Source organism: Anomaloglossus baeobatrachus, chromosome 1 (genome assembly GCF_048569485.1).
Source record: "Anomaloglossus baeobatrachus isolate aAnoBae1 chromosome 1, aAnoBae1.hap1, whole genome shotgun sequence".
Classification (NCBI taxonomy): domain Eukaryota; kingdom Metazoa; phylum Chordata; class Amphibia; order Anura; family Aromobatidae; genus Anomaloglossus; species Anomaloglossus baeobatrachus.
The window spans coordinates 787,583,881-787,605,941 of NC_134353.1; the positions used below are offsets into that span (position 1 = coordinate 787,583,881).

General features: G+C 50.4%; 1 protein-coding gene across 2 annotated transcripts in view; it reads right to left on the reverse strand.

Annotated features, from left to right (window-relative positions):
* The window catches only part of DMXL1 (Dmx like 1), a 330,551-nt gene that overhangs the window by 237,419 nt on the left and 71,071 nt on the right, over positions 1-22,061 (reverse strand). For both annotated transcript variants that reach the window (XM_075324980.1, XM_075324981.1), the window contains exons 3-6: positions 21,753-21,830; positions 19,556-19,634; positions 9,737-9,869; positions 188-254 (exon numbers count right to left, since the gene is read on the reverse strand). In XM_075324980.1, coding sequence (XP_075181095.1) covers positions 188-254; positions 9,737-9,869; positions 19,556-19,634; positions 21,753-21,830 — 357 coding nt within the window. The remainder of the gene's footprint in view (positions 1-187; positions 255-9,736; positions 9,870-19,555; positions 19,635-21,752; positions 21,831-22,061) is intronic.

Genomic DNA, 22,061 nt, shown 5'->3' on the forward strand with positions numbered 1-22,061 from the left:
GCGGGTGCGGGATTCTTTCTTAAGAAAAAGGCACTTTCTAGTGAGCACATAGCCTAAATCAGGAATAGCACCTGAAAACCCCTTCCAAAAAAAATAAAAATAAATGATTAATAAAAAATACCCCACAAACATGCAAAAACTTCCAACTCTTTATTTTCTAAATACAAAAGAAAGAGGCAACGCTCACCTTTCCAGCTGTAGCAAAAAATTCTCCGTCTGGGGAAAACTTCATAAGATGCACTGAAAAGGCTGTTCTGTAAAACACAAATGTGAAAACCTAGTGATATTCTCTCCCTCTCTCTCATAGCCGCGAATTCCGGATCGGATCCGGCGGCAACCCGATCCGGATCCGTCTGACCCGGATTATAACCGATCCGCTCAACTCTATCCCTTACCAAAGCATTTCATAGTTTATAAGCATTGTTACATTGAGATAGAGGATTTCTGGCCTGTTCATACATCGAGCCATAATCATCAGCATTAACAGAAATAAACACTTCAAATAGATCACTCTATAATGACTATCTAATACAGTGGCACTTCTGTTTTCGTTGACATTGGTTATTGTTGGTTTTGGTTTTCGTTTACTTTTGCACTAAAAAAGTGTGCCTCGGTTTTCGTCCTTTGTCTGCATGCCCATGTAACTAAGCTGCTAATTTTGAGACAACAAAGTGTGATCCATGTGTCGCGGGCGGGGTGGAGGGTGTCAGCACACCGCGCTCACCCCTTCTGCTCGGGTCCGGCAGCTGCTCCTGGTGGCTCGAGCTGTGGGCCGGATCCCGGGGTTTCTCGAGCGACACTCCTCGCCCGTGAGTGAAAGGGGGTGTTTGTTGGGTGAAGGGATTGTTATAGTTCGTGACGCCACCCACGGTTGTGGTGATTGCACCACCGCTGCTCAGTGTGGGGGTCCCGGGGATGGTGATGCGGAGCAGCCAGGTGTTGTGTTGCCCCTCCGTGGGTAGGGGTTGGTGATCCCGGGGCCCGGTGATGAGATGTGAAGTGTAGGGCCTGGAGGGCGCAGGGACACGGGGGCAGCGCTGTGCCTTGCGGCACTATGGTACTCACTCAGCCTGACACACGGACACAGTTTGTACGGTAAACCAACGGCTGGTAGGACGGTCCCACAGACGGCTGCACCCGCACTCCCGGTAGGTGACGGTGATGTCCCTCTTCCTTGCACCTGTGTTGACTGATGGTAGCGGTGGATTCCCTCCGGTTACCCGCTCCCCGGCTGCAATCTGGGCCGGAGGAGCTCTACACTTTGCCCGCAGGCGCTGGCCCTGGGGAAACTGGTGCCCTGGCGGTGGCGGTGTCTCCCCGGTTCAGGTTGGGCTGTTGCCTTCACTCGGGACTTGGTTGTTGGGGGAGCTGCGTCCCCGTCACTGACGGATTTGGCAAATCTGGCGACTCCTAGCCTTGCCGGGGTCCGAGAGGCCCCTGCCCTGGTGCTGACTGTCCTTCGGAACACTGCTCCAGACCACCGGGCACACAGCCAACGGGGTCCTTCCAGGAACTTCCTACAGACAGTCACCGCCGTTGCTGACCTTGCTGTTCTGGCCCTCACAAAGCTGGACCCTTCAGGCTTTCTTTCTCTTCTGTCACTTTACTTGCTTTTCCTCCTTTACTACTTTCACTTTCACTTTCTTAACTCCTCCACTTAGCTCCTCACTCCTGCTCCTCCCTGAGCTATCTGCTGTTACTCCTTTCACTTCCTCCTCCTGGACTCAACTGCCTGGTTTCCTCCTGCCTCCAGTGTTGTGAGCTCCTCGATGGGCGGAGCCAACCGCCTGGCCCACCCCCTGGTGTGCATCATCAACCTCTGGAGGAAGGCAACAAGGATTTGTGGTTAGCTGTGATGTGCCTACCTGGAGTGTGGGGTGTGGTGGTGTTGTGACCTGTGTCCCCTGGCTTGCCCAGGGCGACACACATGCATTCTCCGGCTCCGGTGTGGCATTGTGTGAGTATCACCCCGCTCATCAGTTTCAAAATGTATGTAACAAATGTAAAATAAAATGTATTTATGCTTTACATTAGTGTTTTATATTCATTTAATATTCCTTTTATATTTATTTCATATTTTTAGTATTAAACCCTATCTTTATTCTCTGTAAAATGTGTTTTCTTGTATGTATTTTAGAGTGCCTAAAACAAATTCATTGGATTTACATTGATTCCTATGGAAATAATTGCTTCGGTTTTCATTGGTTTCGGTTTTCACTGATTGTATTCAGACGGATTATTAACGAAAACTGAGATATCACTGTATATGCGTTTCACTTTTTGTATTGAATTCTGGAAATAAATTACCGTATTTTTCACTTTAGAAGATGCACTTTTGTTCCCCCAAATTTTAGGGGAAAGTAGGGGCTGCGTCTTATAATCCAAATATACGGATTATATATAGCAGTGTCCAGGGGAGGTGGGGGCAGATCTGGAGCGGTGCTGGAGGCTGAGGCAGGCTGGTGAAGGCTGCAGGAGGCAGCATTAGATCTCCTGCTCCCGCTCATATAATATGCACCGCCGATGTCCATCACCGTGGTGCTGAAACCGCACCGCAGTGATGGGCTGGGGGAGCGGCGAATATTATATATGTGCCTGCGCCCCCTTTTCATGGCACATGCTCCCCTCGTGTTAGATATGGCCCCCATGCTGCTGCCCATAGTAAAATAAAAAAAAAAACAACTAAAAAAAAACTCTTTACTTACCTCCTCTAGAATGTCTCCCCGGTCTCCCTGTGATGCTGTGATCAGGCACGCAGAGATGATGTCACTCTGCTGTGCCGATCACATGACCGGCACCGAGAACCAGGAAGTGCAGGAGCTCAGCAGCACGGAGGGAGACGACCGGGAGGACAGCGCTGGAGAAGGCAAGTAAAGAGTTTTTTTATTTTACTATGGGCAGCAGCATGGGGGCCATATCAAACACAGGGGGACGCGTGCCATCCATAGGGGGCCATGGGCAGCACAGGGGGATGTGTGCCATCCATAAGAGACCTGTACCAGCTGTAGATGATGTGTGCCAGCACTGGGGGACGTGTGCCAGCACTGGGGGACGTGTGCCAGCACTGGGGGACGTGTGCCAGCACTGGGGGACGTGTGCCAGCACTGGGGGACGTGTGCCAGCACTGGGGGACGTGTGCCAGCACTGGGGGACGTGTGCCAGCACTGGGGGACGTGTGCCAGCACTGGGGGACGTGTGCCAGCACTGGGGGACGTGTGCCAGCAATAGGGGACGTGTGCCAGCAATAGGGGACGTGTGCCAGCAATAGGGGACGTGTGCCAGCAATAGGGGACGTGTGCCAGCAATAGGGGACGTGTGCCAGCAATAGGGGACGTGTGCCAGCAATAGGGGACGTGTGCCAGCAATAGGGGACGTGTGCCAGCAATAGAGGGCTATATTCAATATAAGGGGGCCATATCCAGATTAAGGGGGCTAATTATAGGATGGGGGCTATGAGGGACATATACCCAATATGATTTGTTAGACGGACACCAGTTATTAAAAAAAAACAAACCTCTTTTCCGTCACCAAATTTGGGGGTGCGTCTTCTAATCAGGTGCGTCTTATAAAGCGGAAAAGAAGGATTTTTGTGTACTCACCGTAAAATCTCTTTCTCTGAGTCTTCATTGGGGGACACAGGACCATGGGTTATGCTGCTGTCACTAGGAGGCTGACACTAAGTAAACAGAAAAAGTTTGCTCCTCCCCAGCAGTATAACCACTGAGCCGGAGGCGGGCTCAATCAGTTTAGTGCACAAGCAGTAGGAGGAGAATCAACAATCCTGGATAAAACAAGATAAAAACTATGAACAGTAATCGTGTGACCAGTGGCCTGGGGAAATGGCCACTGAGGCAACCGACAGGTAATATATATAACCAATAACACAAGCAGGGTGGGTGCTGTGTCCCCCAATGAAGACTCAGAGAAAGAGATTTTACGGTGAGTACACAAAAATCCTTCTTTCTCTATCGTTTCATTGGGGGACACAGGACCATGGGACGTCCAAAAGCAGTCCTTGGGTGGGAAGAAAAACCATCACCGGAGATAGGAAGGCAACCGCTTCCCCCTGTCGGGCTCGCGCCAGACGTACAAGCACCTACGTTGTTACAGGTGTGCCACCGCCACCCGCAGACCTTACTCCAAGACTGGCCGCTGCCGAAGCTTGGGTGTGACCCTGGTAGAAACTAGTAAAGGTATGCCGACTAGATCGGGTGGCAGCCCAGGGAACCTGGACGGTCGACATCTGGAGTCCAATCGTCCAAAGGGTACCCCTTGCTCGGTAGCCCGCGGCGGAAGTCCGCCCTTCATGCGATAGTCTTCACATATGGAGTAATGGAACCATGTGAAAATTCTGGCCCCTGGCGCCGGCATGCGCCCCTTGGGAACGGGTGGCGGGGTGGACTGGTTGTCGGTGTAACCGAAAAGGGTGTCCTGCAGACATGTAAGACTGAGGGCTCGTACCAGTTCTGGAACGAACTAGGCCCCTTTCCGGCTGAGAGAGGAGACTAGAACCGAAAAACCGAAAACTAAACACCTCTTCTGGAAGGAAACAGCGAGCTGCCTTGGACAGAAACGAAGAGTTCTGGCCGGAGCCTCCCCTTGTCCTGCTGGAGGAGCTGGAAACAAAAAGGGGGGAAAGAACGACAAGAGGGCTGTCCGCCCCGATGCTGTCTGTAACAACGAGATGTCCACGAGGAGCCCACCTAACAAAAACAGGTGGAGCCGGGAAAAAAGGGGTACCTTGAACGAACCCCTCACTGGAATAAGGACCCACGTTTTTAGCGAACGATGAAACAGCCGAGCCAGATGGACGCTTCTCTGAGCGAAGGCTCTGATTGGAGGACGGGAAGTGAAAAGACTCCGAAAAAACCGAAGCGAAACGGGCCGACACCTGGCCGATACAGGGACGCGCAAGAGGGCCGCATTCGGATCTGACTGGAAGAATGCCAGCAAGAAGGAGGGAAGATGTGGTCCTCACCCACCGGGGAGCTCTTTCCTAGTGGAAATAAATCCTGGAGGAAACTGGATTCCCGGCCCTCAACGTTGTCTGTAATCCTCTTGTCAACATACCTGATCGAGGCAGCGCCCGGGATCCACTGGTGAGGCCGTCGAACTTGGGACTTTTGAGTCCTGGTAGAAGAGAGGGGCCCCGACACGGAGAACTTGGTGGTCGGGAAGGAGCCCCGGGGCCTCCGTGAGGAGTTGAGTAGGCTATGCGAACTATGCTCGCCTGGGTCACTCCAGAGGCATCGTTGCCTTGGTCCATCCTGAGAACCCTCGAGACCATGGGAAGCTGCGGGAAGATGCAGGAGAACCGGAAAAGGCTACCCGACCGGTCGAGGGCGTCGTCACCTAGTCCAGAGCAGGTGGCACACTCGAAGCACCATTGACTTGAAAGCTGGAACGGGAGAACAATAGGTCCACGACTGGAGGTCTTCCCTCGCCAGGGAACTGACTGGTGACTTCCCTGTTGAGGAGCCCTTTTCCTAAGGGAGGTCTTTCCTACCGAAAAAAATCGGCCGTCCAAAACGTCCATGCTAGGGATGTACTGCCGAGGTTAGCGAGTTAAGGGACCCGTCCCAGGGCAAGATCTTCTTGGCCTCTTCCCTTGCCATGACACTCTCTGCGTCTACCTGGTGGATGATGCACGTCACCGCTGTGGCATGGTCCGACTGGAACCTGACTGGGCAAACCCCGACCCAGAGAAGAAATTGTAGCCGTGCTAACCGGATGGCTCTGGCTTCCGGAATGTTGAAGGGGAGACAACGCTCTAGGGCTGTCCCTCGGTACCGTGCCGAGGAATGGTGGGGGTAGCATACCCTACCACGGGAGACTGGTGACGGTTGATAATATCCTCCAGAGGAGGGAAGGGAAGCTTCCCAAGGGACGGTTTCGAAGACTGGTCCGCTATGAGGAGATTGGCGGATCACCCGCGAAGACGGAACCTTCTTTGTCTCCGATCTTCAGTGTGGTCCACTGGAGAGTAAGGGATGAATCGGGTACGTGCACCATCGCTATCACCGCCACAGACTGCCGAGGGCTCACATAGCCAAAACGGGAGCGGGTGGCAAGGGTACGCGGGACTCTGTGCCAGGAATGAAAAACTATTCCTGCGTGAGGAGTAGCTACCCCTGAACGGGCTCGAAAAAAAAACGTGCCTAAGGGATGATGGACCGAGCCGGGGTCTGGGAGGACTCCTTCCGGTATCTCAGCTACCCAGTAGCGAAAAGTGAATATGACGGTCTAAACCCCAAGCAAGGATCCTTGAAGGGAGAACTCTGGGCCTCCCGGCCGTACTTGGGCGTAGAGACCCTAGCAGCCCTGTAAAGTAGGGTGCGCAGGGACAGTGATCCCTGCAAGCGCTCTTATAAAAAACTGGAACGGTCCACTGCCACGCAAGGCGGAGGGGCTGTTGGAGGGATAGAGGCTTCCTGACGGGTGCGGCGTGAACGGGCTGGGACCTAGTGTGAGGGGACGATCCTGATGCATCTGGGTCGATGCAGGGAAAGGGATGAATCCTTCCCTTACGTAGTCTAGGGGAGAGAAGTACTCTACCCTGACGTAGCCAAGGGGGGCCACTGGACTCGCCTATCTTCAGAGGGGCGTTCCCTAAAGTCGGAAGGGAAGTCAGTGACCTCCTAGATGTCGAGTCTGCGTTCCTGATCCCGAGTCAGAGGTCTCGACGGGTGGACACACTGATGGTAGAGGCTCAGGCCGAGCAGCAGGCAGGCCCCAGGTATGTGAAGAGAGGGTACTCACTGAAGATGATAACCAGTCCTGGGACGGCATAGGTGGAACTTGGTCCGCTGCGTATGGAGTTCGCTGATTCTCTGAGGGACGCCACGTTCGGGACGAGAAACCCGGAGGAACACAGGCGGGTCAACTACAGGGTGGGGTGCCCCTTCCTTTCGGAGCACCTTTCTAGAAGGGGTAATGACAATAAAAGGACTTACCGCTGGTAAAAATCGAGGCCTGGGATTATCCGTGATAACACAGTCACACGGCGAACTGTATTGCACTGAAACCGAAGGGGCCTGCCCTCTTCGTCTCTGCAAGGTGACTGCCCCCTCTCTCCAGAGCCCTTCGGGGGAATGATAATGACAAAAACACACGACTTACCGCTGGTAAACGCCGTGTCTGGTAGATGTCTGTGATCAATCCAAGACTCCAGTGTAGCATGGCCATACTCTCCGAAAACCCCTTTGGAGAAGGGAAAAATGACAATGACATGGCTTACCGCAGGTAAACGTCGTGTCTGGTAGTTGTCTGTGAACACGCGGTAACTCGGCGAACTCTGGATGTCCCCCGAGCACATCAAGGGTCTGCTCCAAACGCCCTAAAGGAGACTTGGGTGCACGGAGAGAAGAGGGGCTGTCCGTAGCCTTACGGCTTGACTCACCGTTTCTAGCATGCTAATTCGTCCTGCGCCAAAACATCCAGGTCCTGCTCGGAGTCCAGCGGAGATGGAAAGCCTGGGCCAACACCCGAGAGGTCGTAAGACTACCGTAGGAAGGGCAGTCTGGACCTGGGGAATAAGGTGGAAAACTGGGGGGCCACGAAAGACGAGACCTGGCGGGTCCGCTTCTAGCCTAGGAAAAAGGTCCCTGGTACGGGACTCGTCTCCCCGAGGGAATGGCGCCGTTCTGTGGATGGTATGACCAAGCGTCGGCGGGGGACGCAGCGCATGCGCACGAACCCAAGGGACGTCAGCGAGGGAATATATGGCCTGAGACAGGGCGTTAACCAGCCGGCAGGGGCGAGAAACAGGGGCGTGCGGTGCCAGGGGCTGCGGTAGCTGTCAACACTAAGCTGCCATTATGTGCGGGAAATTACCATTAAGGGAACCGCCCTGATAAAAAACCCCACTGTATTTAAGAATCATGGAAGACTTGGGTCTATTTTCCCCTGATATACGGGCTGCTGCAGCATCAGCAAACCGCATACTGCCATAATCACCTTTTTTTTTTTTTTTTTTTTTAAAATGAACGCTGAGGAGGCTGGAGGCGGGCCCAGGAGAGCGGGAAAAAGCATCCACCGCCCCCACTGTGATGCCTGGGGCTGAGCGGAGGGCGGAGACGGAGCGGCCGGCGGCCGATAGCGATGCGGCGGGGGGGCGGGCCTGGGACGCCGGAGACAGGGCCGAAGCCGGGGCCTAAATTTTGAGGCAGCCGGCGCAGGGGAATATAGAGACCGGCGGTTCTACCTGCGGGAGCGGCGGCACGGCAGCGATGAGCACTGCAGGTGTGGAGAAGGACTCCAGCGCCGGATGGGGACGTGGCCGGGGCGCCCGGTGAGTAGGCCGGGACCGGGGCCTAAATTTGAAACAGCCGGCGCAGGGGAAGGTAGAGACCGGCGGTCCTACCTGCGGGAGCAGCGGCGCGTTAGCGATGTCCGGGCACCGGCCGAGCCCTGCCTGTGTGGACTCCAGTGCCGGATGGGGGCGAGGCCGGGGTGCTCGGTGAGTAGGCCCAGACCGGGGCCTATATCTTGTAGCCGCCCGGGAGAAGGGAGGGGGAGTGTCCTACCTGGTCGGCGGCGCCGCATCTGGCAGTGTGCAGGCGTGGAGCTCTGCACCTGTGTCCGTGTGCTCTGCACACCGGAGGGCTGGCTGCGGGCCGCAGAAGAGAATGAGGCAGGCAGGCAGGGAGGTGGACGCTGGTGAGTGCAGGGAGCCCCTCTGTAGTGAAGCAGCGCTGCGGGCCGATCATCATCCAGACGCGCTGCGAGGTCCAGTCCCTGCTGTATGCCCCTTGCACCCTTTGGGGTGATACCGCAGGGTGAATAGGGGGTGCCCAGGAAGGATTAGCCCCGCGTGCCAACCCGGGAGTGGTACCGTGGAATTGGACGGGGGAGAGGGCCCGACGAATCAAGCTTCTGCGACCCAGGGGAGTGGTACCCACACGGGTTGCGAGAGCTGAGGTAGAGAAAACGATACCTGCAGAAAAAAAGAATTACCACAGATGAGAGCGACGAGCGTCGCCGAGAGAAAAATGAAAAAATATACGCAAAAAATCAAGTGGCTGAAGGGGGCCCAGTCGGCCCACATCAGCCTCCTACGACACTAAGCAAAAAACTGATTGAGCCCGCCTCCGGCTCAGGGGTTATACTGCTGGGGAGGAGCAAACTTTTTTCTGTTTACTTAGTGTCAGCCTCCTAGTGACAGCAGCATAACCCATGGTCCTGTGTCCCCCAATGAAACGATAGAGAAAATACGTTAACTTTTGATGATATTCTAATTTATTGAGATGCACTTGTATGGTTTTTTTACCCATTATACATGAGTGGTGTCAAAAAATAATGCATTTGTTCAAATACGGTAGGTAATATTTATGCCAGTCATTATTATTATTTATTATTATAGCGCCACCAATTCCATCAGTGTAATGTTAATCGGTAATACAGCAATGTAGACCAACTGCTGGCTGGACAGTGTACCGTGTGCAAAGTCATCAATTTTGTTACTATCAATGACCCAACTTCCTAAGGACCTGAACGTGTGCAAATCTATATTACCAAGAAAAAACCCACAATCCTTCACAGCGCAGCTTCTACACCCGATATGAGGTGGTTTAGCACCTTCAACCTGATTCTTTTTCTTTTGAAGGAATTGTCTATAATCTGTGTTGCAGCTTTGGGGAATATTATTTTTTTGTGATTTTTGTGAACACACTGTACATTTTCTAAAAATAATGCGCTTATACTTTAAAAGGAAGCAGAAATAAAAAAGTAATCTTACTTGCACTGCCAGATGCATGTCCAACTGGCAAAGTCCGAGTCTGGATTCTCCTGAGAATCATCACTGGATAATTTTTCTGTCGTTACATTGGACCAGAGTTGTAAACTGCTGGAGCCGGTTAACAGACGTGTACCTGAAAGAAACCGAGACCTATTCAGCAACTTCAGGTCCTGACATTGAGGACTTGGTCACAGGACAGAAATTTGGCTTGGTATTCTGCAATCAGTTTGGGTTTTTTTTTTTTGCCAAAAGTAAACTAAGGTGTGAAACACAACCCTAATTTATACATTATATAGTGGATGTAAAACGTCGACAAACACCTGTTAAAATGCCAGGTTTTGGTCATGTAAGAAAAAAAAAAAAAAAAAATCAAATCAAGAAGAATCCCTTCAGAACTTTCTCCACCTTTAAAGTCACCCATAATCTGTACAAGTCCATTGAGAAACAATCCAAAATCTTCTCAGGTAGAAAAACAAATATAAAGAATGAAAATAATGGTTAAAGTACACTAAATTTATGACAGCATTCCGTCTTTTTGTGAGTACAGATCTATTAGCATGGCACATCTAGAATTGGCAATCTTTGCCCACTCATCCTTGCAGTAGAGCTCCAAATCTGTCAGATTGTGAGGACATCACCTGTGTACAGCGCCCTCTTCAGGTCACCCACAGATCTTCAGATGGATTCAGGTCTGGGTTCTGGCTCGGCCATTATACTTTGATCTTCTTCTGACAGCCATTCTTTTGTTACTTTGAGGTACACTTAGGGTCGTTGTCTTAGCTTGAAGGTTTTGATGCAAAATTAACTATTAGGCCCTGTGCGCACTGGAAAACGGAATTAAGAAAATTCCGCAGGGTCTGAAAGATTACCGCACCCGCGGTAAAAAAAACGCGGCAAACCACACCCGAAAACTGCATGCGGTTTTCCACGGTTTTACCGCATGCGGGTTGGTACATGTGCTTTAATGCATTCCATGCAATAAAGCACATTGAAGAAAAAAAAAAAAGGTAATTTCCTGCTGAGATAGAGGGACAGATAGAGGGACAGATAGAGGGACAGATAGAGGGACAGATAGAGGGACAGATAGAGGGACAGATAGAGGGACAGATAGAGGGACAGATAGAGGGACAGATAGAGGGACAGATAGAGGGACAGATAGAGGGACAGATAGAGGGACAGATAGAGGGACAGATAGAGGGACAGATAGAGGGACAGATAGAGGGACAGATAGAGTCCCTGTGAGCACACGCTGCATTTCTCCCGAGCGGTAATGTGAGTTCACATTATCGGCCGTGGGAAATGCCCTGTGGTTACCTCTGCTGTCTCGCTGCGAGGCTGCCTTCAGCCTGTGTCTGTGTCACTCGCTTCTGGATGCAAGCACCGCAGGACGTGTATTACGCCGGACCTGTAGATTACGCCGGAGCTGTGTGTTTGGGAGGGGTTAATAAACAGGTGAAAGAGGAGGCTTTTTTGTGTTTTATTTAAAATAAAGGATTTCTCGGTGTGTGTCTTTATTCACTTTACTTACGAGTTGATCATGTCAGCTGTCTCATAGACGCTGCCATGATCAAGCCAGGAGTTAGTGGCGGCGATCCGCTGCAATTAACTCGTTATTACCTGGAGCCGCATCACGGCATCTGGAAGAGCATAATGCATGAGACAGTCCCGGGGAAGCTGCGGCTGATATTCTCGGCTGCAGGAAAAGGGGGGACATTAAGCATGCCCCCCGTCCTCCCCAGCCGGAGAATACCGGGCCACCGCTGTGTGCTTACCTCGGCTGGAAGGTAAAAATACGGGCGGAGCCCACGTGTTTTTTTTTCTATATTTCCGTTTGATTTGTATGTGTAGTCTATATGTCTGTGTGTGAGTGATGTGTCTGTGTTCTACGTCTGTCTGTGATGTGTGTGTCTCTGCTCAGCTTCCTCTTCCTGTAATGACATCACTTCCCTGTGGGATTTCACGATAACATTGCAGTCAATGGAGTGAAATCCCGCAGGGACCTGCGGAAAAGAAGTGACATGCAATTGTTTTTGCTGCGGGAATCCCGCAGCAAAACATGCAGCTGTCAAATTCCGCATAGTGCGCACAGCATTTTTTTTTCCCATAGGTTTTGCTGGTGAATCACTGCAGAGATATTATAAACATAACATGCAGCGAAACATGCAGCAAAACCGGAGGAAATCTGCAGGAAAAACCGGTAAGTGCGCACAGGGCCTTATTTGGAATGTCTTATAATTGCCTCCACCTTCACTAAAGCCCCAGTTCAAGCTGCTGTAAAACAGTCCAAAGGCTTATTCTGTCTCCACCAAGGGTATGCTGATCTTCTGGTGATGCATAGAGTTGAGCGAGTACCTAACTATTCGTACTCGCTATACTCATAACAAATACTTTCTAATACACGCATATTTGTTCCGAATAGTGTGTGCAATGCAAGTCAATGGGGGAAAAACTTGCAATGTAACAAAGTAACCCAAATTCGCACACATAGTACGGCATTCGGGTTACTCGTTACATTGCGAGTTTTTTCCATTGACTTGTGTTGCACGCGCTATTTGGGACAAATACGAGTGCATTAGAAGAAGGGAATTTTGTTTACTTACCGTAAATTCCTTTTCTTCTAGCTCCTATTGGGAGACCCAGACAATTGGGTGTATAGCTTCTGCCTCCGGAGGCCACACAAAGTATTACACTTTAAAAAGTGTAACCCCTCCCCTCTGCCTATACACCCTCCCGTGCATCACGGGCCCATCAGTTTTGGTGCCAAAGCAGGAAGGAGGAAACTTATAAATTGGTCTAGGGTAAATTCAATCCGAAGGATGTTCGGAGAACTGAAACCATGAACCAAAAGAACAATTCAACATGAACAACATGTGTACACAAAAGAACAAACAGCCCGAAGGGAACAGGGGCGGGTGCTGGGTCTCCCAATAGGAGCTAGAAGAAAAGGAATTTACGGTAAGTAAACAAAATTCCCTTCTTTGTCGCTCCATTGGGAGACCCAGACAATTGGGACGTCCAAAAGCAGTCCCTGGGTGGGTAAAAGAATACCTCGATAAAAAGAGCCGAAACAACGGCCCCCTCTTACAGGTGGGCCACCGCCGCCTGAAGGACTCGCCTACCTAGGCTGGCATCTGCCGAAGCATAGGCATGCACCTGATAGTGTTTCGTGAAAGTGTGCAGACTCGACCAGGTAGCCGCCTGACACACCTGCTGAGCCGTAGCCTGGTGCCGCAATGCCCAGGACGCACCCACGGCTCTGGTAGAATGGGCTTTCAGCCCTGAAGGAATCGGAAGCCCAGAAGAACGGTAGGCTTCAAAAATCGGTTCCTTGATCCACCGAGCCAAGGTTGACTTGGAAGCCTGCGACCCCTTACGCTGGCCAGCGACAAGGACAAAGAGCGCATCAGAGCGGCGCAGTGGCGCCGTGCGAGACACGTAGATCCGGAGTGCTCTCACTAGATCTAACAAATGCAAATCATTTTCACATTGGTGAATTGGATGAGGGCAAAATGAAGGTAAGGAGATATCCTGATTGAGATGAAAAGTGGACACCACCTTAGGGAGAAAGTCCGGGACCGGACGCAGAACCACCTTATCCTGGTGAAATACCAGGAAAGGGCCTTTGCATGACAGCGCTGCAAGCTCTGACACTCTACGGAGTGAAGTAACCGCCACTAGAAATGCCACCTTCTGCGGAAGACGTGATAGAGAGACATCCCGCAGCGGCTCAAAAGGTGGTTTTTGAAGAGCCCGTAGAACCATGTTGAGATCCCAGGGTTCCAGCGGACGCTTGTAAGGTGGGACTATGTGGCAAACTCCCTGCAGGAACGTGCGGACCTGCGGAAGCCTGGCTAGACGCTTTTGAAAAAACACGGAAAGCGCCGAGACTTGACCTTTGAGAGAGCCGAGAGACAAACCCTTGTCCAATCCCGATTGAAGGAAGGAAAGAAACCTGGGTAAGGCAAACGGCCAGGGGATAAACCCCCTCTCAGAGCACCAGGCTAAGAAGATCCTCCAAGTTCTGTGATAGATCTTGGCTGACGTTGGTTTCCTGGCCTGTCTCATAGTGGCAATGACATCTTGAGACAACCCTGAGGACGCTAAGAGCCAGGACTCAATGGCCACACAGTCAGGTTGAGGGCCGCAGAATTCAGATGGAAAAATGGCCCTTGAGATAGCAAGTCTGGTCGGTCTGGGAGCGCCCACGGTTGCCCCACCGTGAGATGCCACAGATCCGGGTACCACGACCGCCTCGGCCAATCTGGAGCGACGAGGATGGCGCGGCGGCAGTCGGACCTGATCTTGCGCAACACTCTGGGCAGCATTGCCAGAGGAGGGAATACATAAGGCAGTTGAAACTGCGACCAATCCTGAACTAAGGCGTCCGCCGCCAGAGCTCTGTGGTCCTGAGACCGTGCCATGAATGCCGGGACCTTGTTGTTGTGCCGAGACGCCACGAGATCGACGTCCGGCGTTCCCCAGCGGCAACAGATCTCTTGAAACACGTCCGGGTGGAGAGACCATTCCCCCGCGTCCATGCCCTGGCGACTGAGGAAGTCTGCTTCCCAGTTTTCTACGCCCGGAATGTGAACCGCGGAGATGGTGGAGGCTGTGGCCTCCGCCCACAGCAGAATCCGCCGGACTTCTTGGAAGGCTTGACGACTGCGAGTGCCGCCCTGGTGGTTGATGTACGCAACCGCCGTGGCGTTGTCCGACTGTATGCGGATCTGCCTGCCCTCGAGCCACCGATGGAACGCCTTGAGGGCTAGATACACTGCCCTTATCTCCAGAACATTGATCTGAAGGGAGGACTCTGTCGGAGTCCAGGTTCCCTGAGCCTTGTGGTGGAGAAAAACCGCTCCCCATCCTGACAGGCTCGCGTCCGTCGTGACCACAGCCCAGGATGGGGGCAGAAAGGATTTTCCTTTCGACAGAGAAGTGGGGAGAAGCCACCACTGAAGAGAGGTCTTGGCTTCCAGAGACAGAGAGACGTTCCTGTCTAAGGACGTCGGCCTCTTGTCCCATTTGCGGAGAATGTCCCATTGGAGTGGACGCAGATGAAATTGCGCAAATGGAACTGCCTCCATTGCTGCCACCATCTTCCCCAGGAAGTGCATGAGGCGCCTCAAGGGGTGCGACTGGGCCCGAAGAAGGGATTGCACCCCTGTCTGCAGCGACCGCTGTTTGTCCAGCGGCAGCTTGACCATCGCTGAGAGAGTATGAAACTCCATCCCGAGGTACGTCAGTGACTGGGTCGGAGACAATTTTGACTTTGGAAAATTGATGATCCACCCGAACCTCTGGAGAGTCTCCAGAGCAACGGTCAGACTGTGTTGACAAGCCACCCGTGAGGGTGCCTTGACTAGGAGATCGTCTAGGTAAGGGATCACCGAGTGGCCCTGAGAGTGTAGGATCGCTACGACGGATGCCATGACCTTGGTGAAGACCCGTGGGGCTGTCGCCAGGCCGAAAGGCAGTGCCACAAACTGAAGGTGTTCGTCCCCGATGGCGAAACGCAGGAAGCGTTGATGCTCTTGAGCGATCGGCACATGGAGATAGGCATCTTTGATGTCGATTGATGCTAGGAAGTCTCCTTGGGACATCGAAGCGATTACAGATCGGAGGGATTCCATGCGAAACCGCCAAAGCGGGAGAGCCTGCCACCGACCGAGGATGCGGTTTGGGGCGGCCGAAAGTCATGAGGAGGCCGCCTTGGAGACGGTGCCTCCGGCGGTCTTTGGAGGACGTGACTTAGACCGCCATGCAGAAGAGTTCCTCTGGCTCTTCTGTGGCCTGTTGGACAAGGAGGGTTGGGATCTGGCTGAGGGCTGAAAGGACCGAAACCTCGCTTGAACTTTCCGTTGCTGAGGTCTGTTTGGTTTGGGTTGGGGTAAGGATGAGTCCTTTCCCTTGGATTGCTTAATAATTTCATCCAATCGCTCGCCAAACAGTCGGTCGCCAGAAAAAGGCAAACCGGTCAAGAACTTTTTGGAAGCAGAGTCTGCCTTCCATTCGCGTAGCCACATGGCCCTGCGGACTGCCACAGAATTGGCGGATGCTACCCCTGTACGGCTAGCCGAGTCCAGGACAGCATTCATGGCGTAGGATGCAAATACTGACGCCTGAGAAGTCAAAGATGTTACTTGTGGCGCAGCGGTACGGGTGACCGCATTAATCTCAGACAGACAAGCTAAGATAGCCTGGAGTGCCCACACAGCTGCAAAGGCTGGGGCAAAAGACGCGCCTATGGCTTCATAGATGGATTTCAGTAGGAGCTCTATCTGCCTGTCCGTGGCATCCTTTAGCGATGCACCGTCAGCCACTGCTACTACGGATCTAGCCGCCAGTCTAGAGACTGGAGGATCCACCTTGGGACACTGAGCCCAACCCTTAACCACGTCAGCGGGGAAGGGGTAACGTGTGTCATTAAGGCGTTTAGTAAAGCGCTTGTCCGGGAAAGCCCTGTGCTTCTGGACAGCATCTCTAAAGTTAGAGTGATCGAAGAAAGCACTCCGGGTACGTTTAGGAAACCTAAACTGGTGTTTCTCCTGTTGTGAAGCCGAATCCTCTGTAGGCGGAGTTGGGGGAGACAGATCTAGCACCTGGTTGATGGACGCTATAAGGTCATTTACTATGGCGTCCCCTTCAGGTGTATCCAGATTGAGAGCAACGTCAGGGTCAGAGTCCTGAGCTGCGACCTCCGCCTCCTCCTCTAGAGAATCCTCAAGCTGAGACCCCGAACTGCGTGATGAAGTCGGGGAAGATTCTAAGCGAGCCCGCTTAGCTGGTCTGGGACTGCGGTCCGTGCCGGAGTCCTGCACGTAATAACTAGAGGCCACACCAGGAACACGCTTAGTCGCAGACCGAGAGGGGCCTGGGGGTGATCCCGCAGTGCCCGGGGCCTGTGTAAGGGCCGGTCTGGACTGCAAAACCTCTAGAAACTTAGCAGACCATTTATCCATAGACTGAGTCATGGAATGAGAAAGCGACTCACAGAGTTTGTCGGCTAAAACAGCAAACTCTGTCCCTGCCATCTGGACAGAGGGGGCCTACAAGTTAACAGTACAGCTGAACCGGAAAAAGTATACAAATATAATGTATCTATATACAGTTCAGCACCCAAGGGGGACCAGCACCGGTAACCGGTGTGGCTTACCAACCGCTCCAGCGGTGTGTGGCCACCAGATTCCCTGCCTCGGGTCTCCCAGAGCTGCAGCCAGAAGTCCTCCACCGGCAGGATGTGTTAAAACATGGCTGTCGGCGTTCACAGGGGAGGAGGGAGCCGTGGGCGTAACTTACAAAAGTGCGGGAATGTGGTGCCCCATAGGGATTAGTGAGGGGGGAGGAGGACAGCTATGTGTGCTACAGCCCTCACTGTCGGCGTCAGACCGACCGTCCCGCCCTTGCCCCTGACTGGCAGGCCCGGGGGCGGGAGTTTAATGTACTAGGCCGCAAAAGCCGGGGACTAAAGTAAAAACCGCGGCCGGCAAGCAGGCACGGTCGGCGCGGTAGTCCCGGACAAAAAAACAACACTGCAGGCGCTGCAGCGTCTGAGGCCCAGGTGCTCCATGCACCGTCCCAAAGGGGACACAGAGTACCTGTAGTTGCAGGGCCTTGTCCCTGACGATACTCAGTCTCCTGTCCGGCAGATACCACCAGGGGCTGCGGAGGGAGCCCGGTCCCAGTGCCTGGATGACCGGTTAGGATCCCACTTCACCCAGAGCCCCTAAGGGATGGGGAAGGAAAACGGCATGTGGCTCCTGCCTTTGTACCCGCAATGGGTACCTCAACCTTAACAACACCACCGACTCAGTGGGGTGAGAAGGGAGCATGCCGGGGGCCCTTAGGGGCCCTCTTTTCTTCCATCCGAAATAGTCAGCAGCTGCTGCTGACTAAAATGTGGAGCATTGTGTGCATGTGTGCCTCCTTCAACACAAAGCATGAAACTGATGGGCCCGTGATGCACGGGAGGGTGTATAGGCAGAGGGGAGGGGGTTACACTTTTTAAAGTGTAATACTTTGTGTGGCCTCCGGAGGCAGAAGCTATACACCCAATTGTCTGGGTCTCCCAATGGAGCGACAAAGAAAGTATTTGTTATTAGTATAGAGAGTACAAATAATTAGGTACTCGTGCAACTCTAGTGATGCACAGCGTTAGCTTTGAGACAAACATACCTTTTGAATTTATGGCCAAAAAGTTCAACCTTGGTCTCATCAGACCAGAACTCGTTTTCCCACAGGGCTTTGACAGACTTTATTTAGGTTTTCGCAAAACACAGTCACGCTTTCATATTTATCTTTGTAAGAAAAGGCTTTCTTGCAACTCTACCATACAGGCCAGGTATATGAAGAATATGGGAGATTGTTGTCATATGCAGTACACAACCCAGTTTTTTGGATGACCATAAAGGGAAGTTTTTTGGCTTTTTTTCTTTGCTGTCTAACCTATAGCTCTTGTTTTTGTACCCTTTTTTGGGGTTCCCAATTTCATTCCTGCTGGGTACTGTGGTGCACACCAGTAACCTTAGCAGTTTGAATGGGTTTTGAATGGTGGATCTATCATGATTCAGCGTGGTAAGTTGTTAGTGGATACATCTGTTATCACTTTTTGAGCTTGGTTATTTAACCTCCTTGGTCAAACCTGTATCTTGTGGATAACGTTGTTGTCGGCAGGATTCAGTTTAGGAATTCAGTTTAGGAACTGATTAGGGTCTCCAAGGATGAGTCTTCGTTGAGCGGGGAGCGCCGTTTGCGCTTTATTAGGGCGCCAACCTCCACAGCAAGGTAGGGCGAGAACGTAGGGGCAACAGTAGGGCCCTTTAGGTTCACCATACATCCTCGCTTACCTCACCCTAATCAGTCCTTCCAGTTACTTTTTTATGGAGTGTTTTTTCTTATATACATCCACTTATTGTGTTTTTAAGTATATCTAATAAAAAAAATTGTACATTTTAGGAATTTTTTGTTTTGTTAATTATTATTTGGATTCCTCCCATATCCCAATTTGTTAGCCACACAACCAGTACTTGCCAGAAATTCCTGCAGCTCCTTTAATGTTGCTATAGGCCTCTTGACAGCTCCCTAGACCAATATTCTCCTTTTTTCATCAAATTTAGAGGGACATCCAGTTCACTTTTGTGCCAAATTTACACCACTTCTTGATGAACATCTGCACAGTGTTCCATGGCACATCAAATGCTTTGGACATTTTCTCGTATCCTACTCCTGACTGAACTTTAAACAATGAGACCCCTTTGCTGTGCTGGAAGCAGTTTATGGACCATGGCTTTTGCTGAAAAATGCAACTAAGAAAATGTCAGGAAAATCCTACTAGAAAAGCTAAACTTTATATGGGGTTTATCAGTCACTGTAAATGATGGCAGCTGTGTGCAGACTACTGTTAATGTGAGTTTAAATGTGATTGCCGAATTTTGAACACAATGTGTGCACACATCAGAAACTATATTAAGTTTTAATTTTTTATCTTCTTCAATGGATTTGTACAGATAATGGATGATATTTAAGGTGGAAACCATTCTCTCACTGTACTTTTATATATACACAAACACCGACGGAAAATGTAAAAGTTTTACCGAACCTTTTACCATAAAATAAATATCAACCTGATTAGATTCTCCTGTTCTATAACATCCTAATGGCAGATCAGATACCATTTTCAACATGTCAGGTTCACTTTAAAGTTAGCACAATATATTAAAAAAGGTGATAAAGGGCATTATAATTATAAATTTATATATTATACATACACATACACTAAAAGCTGTAGTGTCACATCCAGAGTCCAAACCTGCTGCTCACCTGTTGGGTCCCAAGTTAAATTATGTGCAACAGAGTCCAGGATTATATGGCCACGTTTCTGCCACTGGGACTGAATTCCCTAAGAAACAAATATACAGTTATAGCAATTTTGTACTGAGCATTAGAAAATCATCCCAAAAGGTGAAAACTAATGTTATTTTTGTTGTCATGTTTAGAAAACGGATAAGGCTACTTTCACACATCCGGATTTTTGCTCTGCGGCACAATACGGCGTTCTGCAGAAAAACCGCAACCGGCTTTTGTAACGCCGGTTGCGTTTTTTTTTTGCATAGACTTACATTAGTGCCGTATTGTGCCGCAGGGGCTTGCGTTCGGTCCGGTTTTTGCCGCATGCGGCAGATTTAGCCGATGCCGCGGCCGGATCGAACTTTCCCTGCAACGTTTTTTGCTCCGGCAAAAAACACCGCATCGCGACGCATCCGGCCGCTGCGGCGCATTTTTCAATGCATACCTATGGAGGCCGGATGCGGCGCGATGCGGAAAAAACTGCATCCGCTCGCCGCATGCGGTTTTTTCCACTGCGCATGCTCAGTAGCATGCCGCAACCGGAAAAAAACGGACGGGCCGCATGTAAAAACTTATGCAAAGGATGCGGTGTTTTCGCCGCATCCGTTGCATAGTTTTCACAGCCGGATTGAGCCGCAGTGCTCAAACCGGATGTGTGAAAGTAGCCTAAGACAGCAAAGCAGGACAAAAATACAACATGTAGTAAAATATAAACAAATAACTAAACAGTGGTTACTGGCCCAACTTCAGGGTTTGTAATATATGGCTGATAGTTATGCTGTGGGTGGAAATATTTAAAAGAAAATACATAGAGAAATCATTATTAACTTAACTACAGCGAGAAAATAGTGATTTTAAAGGGAATTTGTCAGTAGATTTTTGCTGCATCATCTGAGAACAGCATAATGAAGGCAAAGGGAGCCTGATTCCAACGACGTATCATTTAGATTACAGGCTGTAGCCGTTCTGACAATCAGCATTTTTCGATTTAGAAATGCAACAGAGCTGAGAAAGCTGCCGCCATACACAAGGCTCTCCATGTACTGAGAGCTGCTAGCAGAGGGCATGTCAGACTTCCAGGTAACATCCACACCTTTAAGTTGGACCTAAAAACGCATTTCTTTAGACTAGCCTATCACCTCTCCGCCCTAATCTAATCCCTTTCTGCCCTTTATAAAATTTACTTCCAATTCTTGTCCCCTGTATCTTCTGGTTCCTTCCTCTTCATGTACTTTTTTACACTCTATGTATAAATTCTGGCTGGCGACCGGTCCAAGCAGCTGGTTTTGAATCCCCTATTAAATCAATGGCTGGACCATATATGACAAGCTTTTCTCCCCCATCCACCTTCTGTGTCTCCCCTATTTCCTCATAGACTGTAAGCTTACGAGCAGGGCCCTCACTCCTCTTGGCATCTGAATTTTGTTATTTTGTATTGTCTCATATTGTCTGTACATGTCCCCTCTGAATTGAGAAGCGCTGCGGAATATGTTGGCGCTATAGAAATAAAAAAATATTATTATTCCAGGTAGGAGGCAATGATAATATTCTGGTGCTAAAACAAAAATTTCAAGCAAACAACAGCACGGAGCTTGATAAAACAGAGATTTCAGTGATGTCTGTCTTAACACCTACAGCATGCGGTCTTCAGATTACATAGCAAAAACCTAATGACAGAGAGTCTGTCAATTTTATTTTTCAATATTTACAGTAAAAGGAAACTATTTTAACAAGCTTTCCATAAGTCCATACAAACAGGAGAACAGAAGAAAGTTTGGAATAAATCTGAGAGAATGTTGCTTCTTTCCTCCCTTTAACTCATCCTCCACTGAAAAAGGAAAAAGGTTCAACTCAGTCTTGCTCAAGGACTCATCACCATGAAGTAACAGGTTATACCTCCTAATATACCCAATAAAAAAAAGGGAGAGGGCACAATGAGGAGCAGTGAGAGAAAGTAAGCAGAGGCAGAAACAGAAAGCTGCACAGCTTCCCAGGTTTATGCTGAAAAGGAGCATTGTGTTTTTTTTTAGAACGTGGATTTTGAAGTGGATCCACTACACGCTGGCCAAGAGAACTGCCTCCAACTCCACACCATCCATGGTATCGAACAGTCTACCACAACAATCTGGACATTAAGCCTTGCAAGCGATTGCCAGGGGTGTATACTTACTTGTAAAGGAGCATTATTTTGTTTCAGCAGATTCACTGGTTCAAAAATGCAAATCACATTGTTGTATGATGCTGCAATCTAGAAAAAGAAAAATTGGTCAATTCAGATGTATAATATGTACTGACTGGTCTTCACAGTTCATGTAAGCGGTGCCCGTCATATTGCTGCATTTTCAGACTGTACAGCAGAGGCCTCATTCTGTGAGTCCTGGGAGCTCCATTTTTCACAGGGAACTGTCTTCTGAATATACATAATGGTTATAATTCCAGAAAGCTTTTATACTCCGCAATACATTATAGATCAAACCAG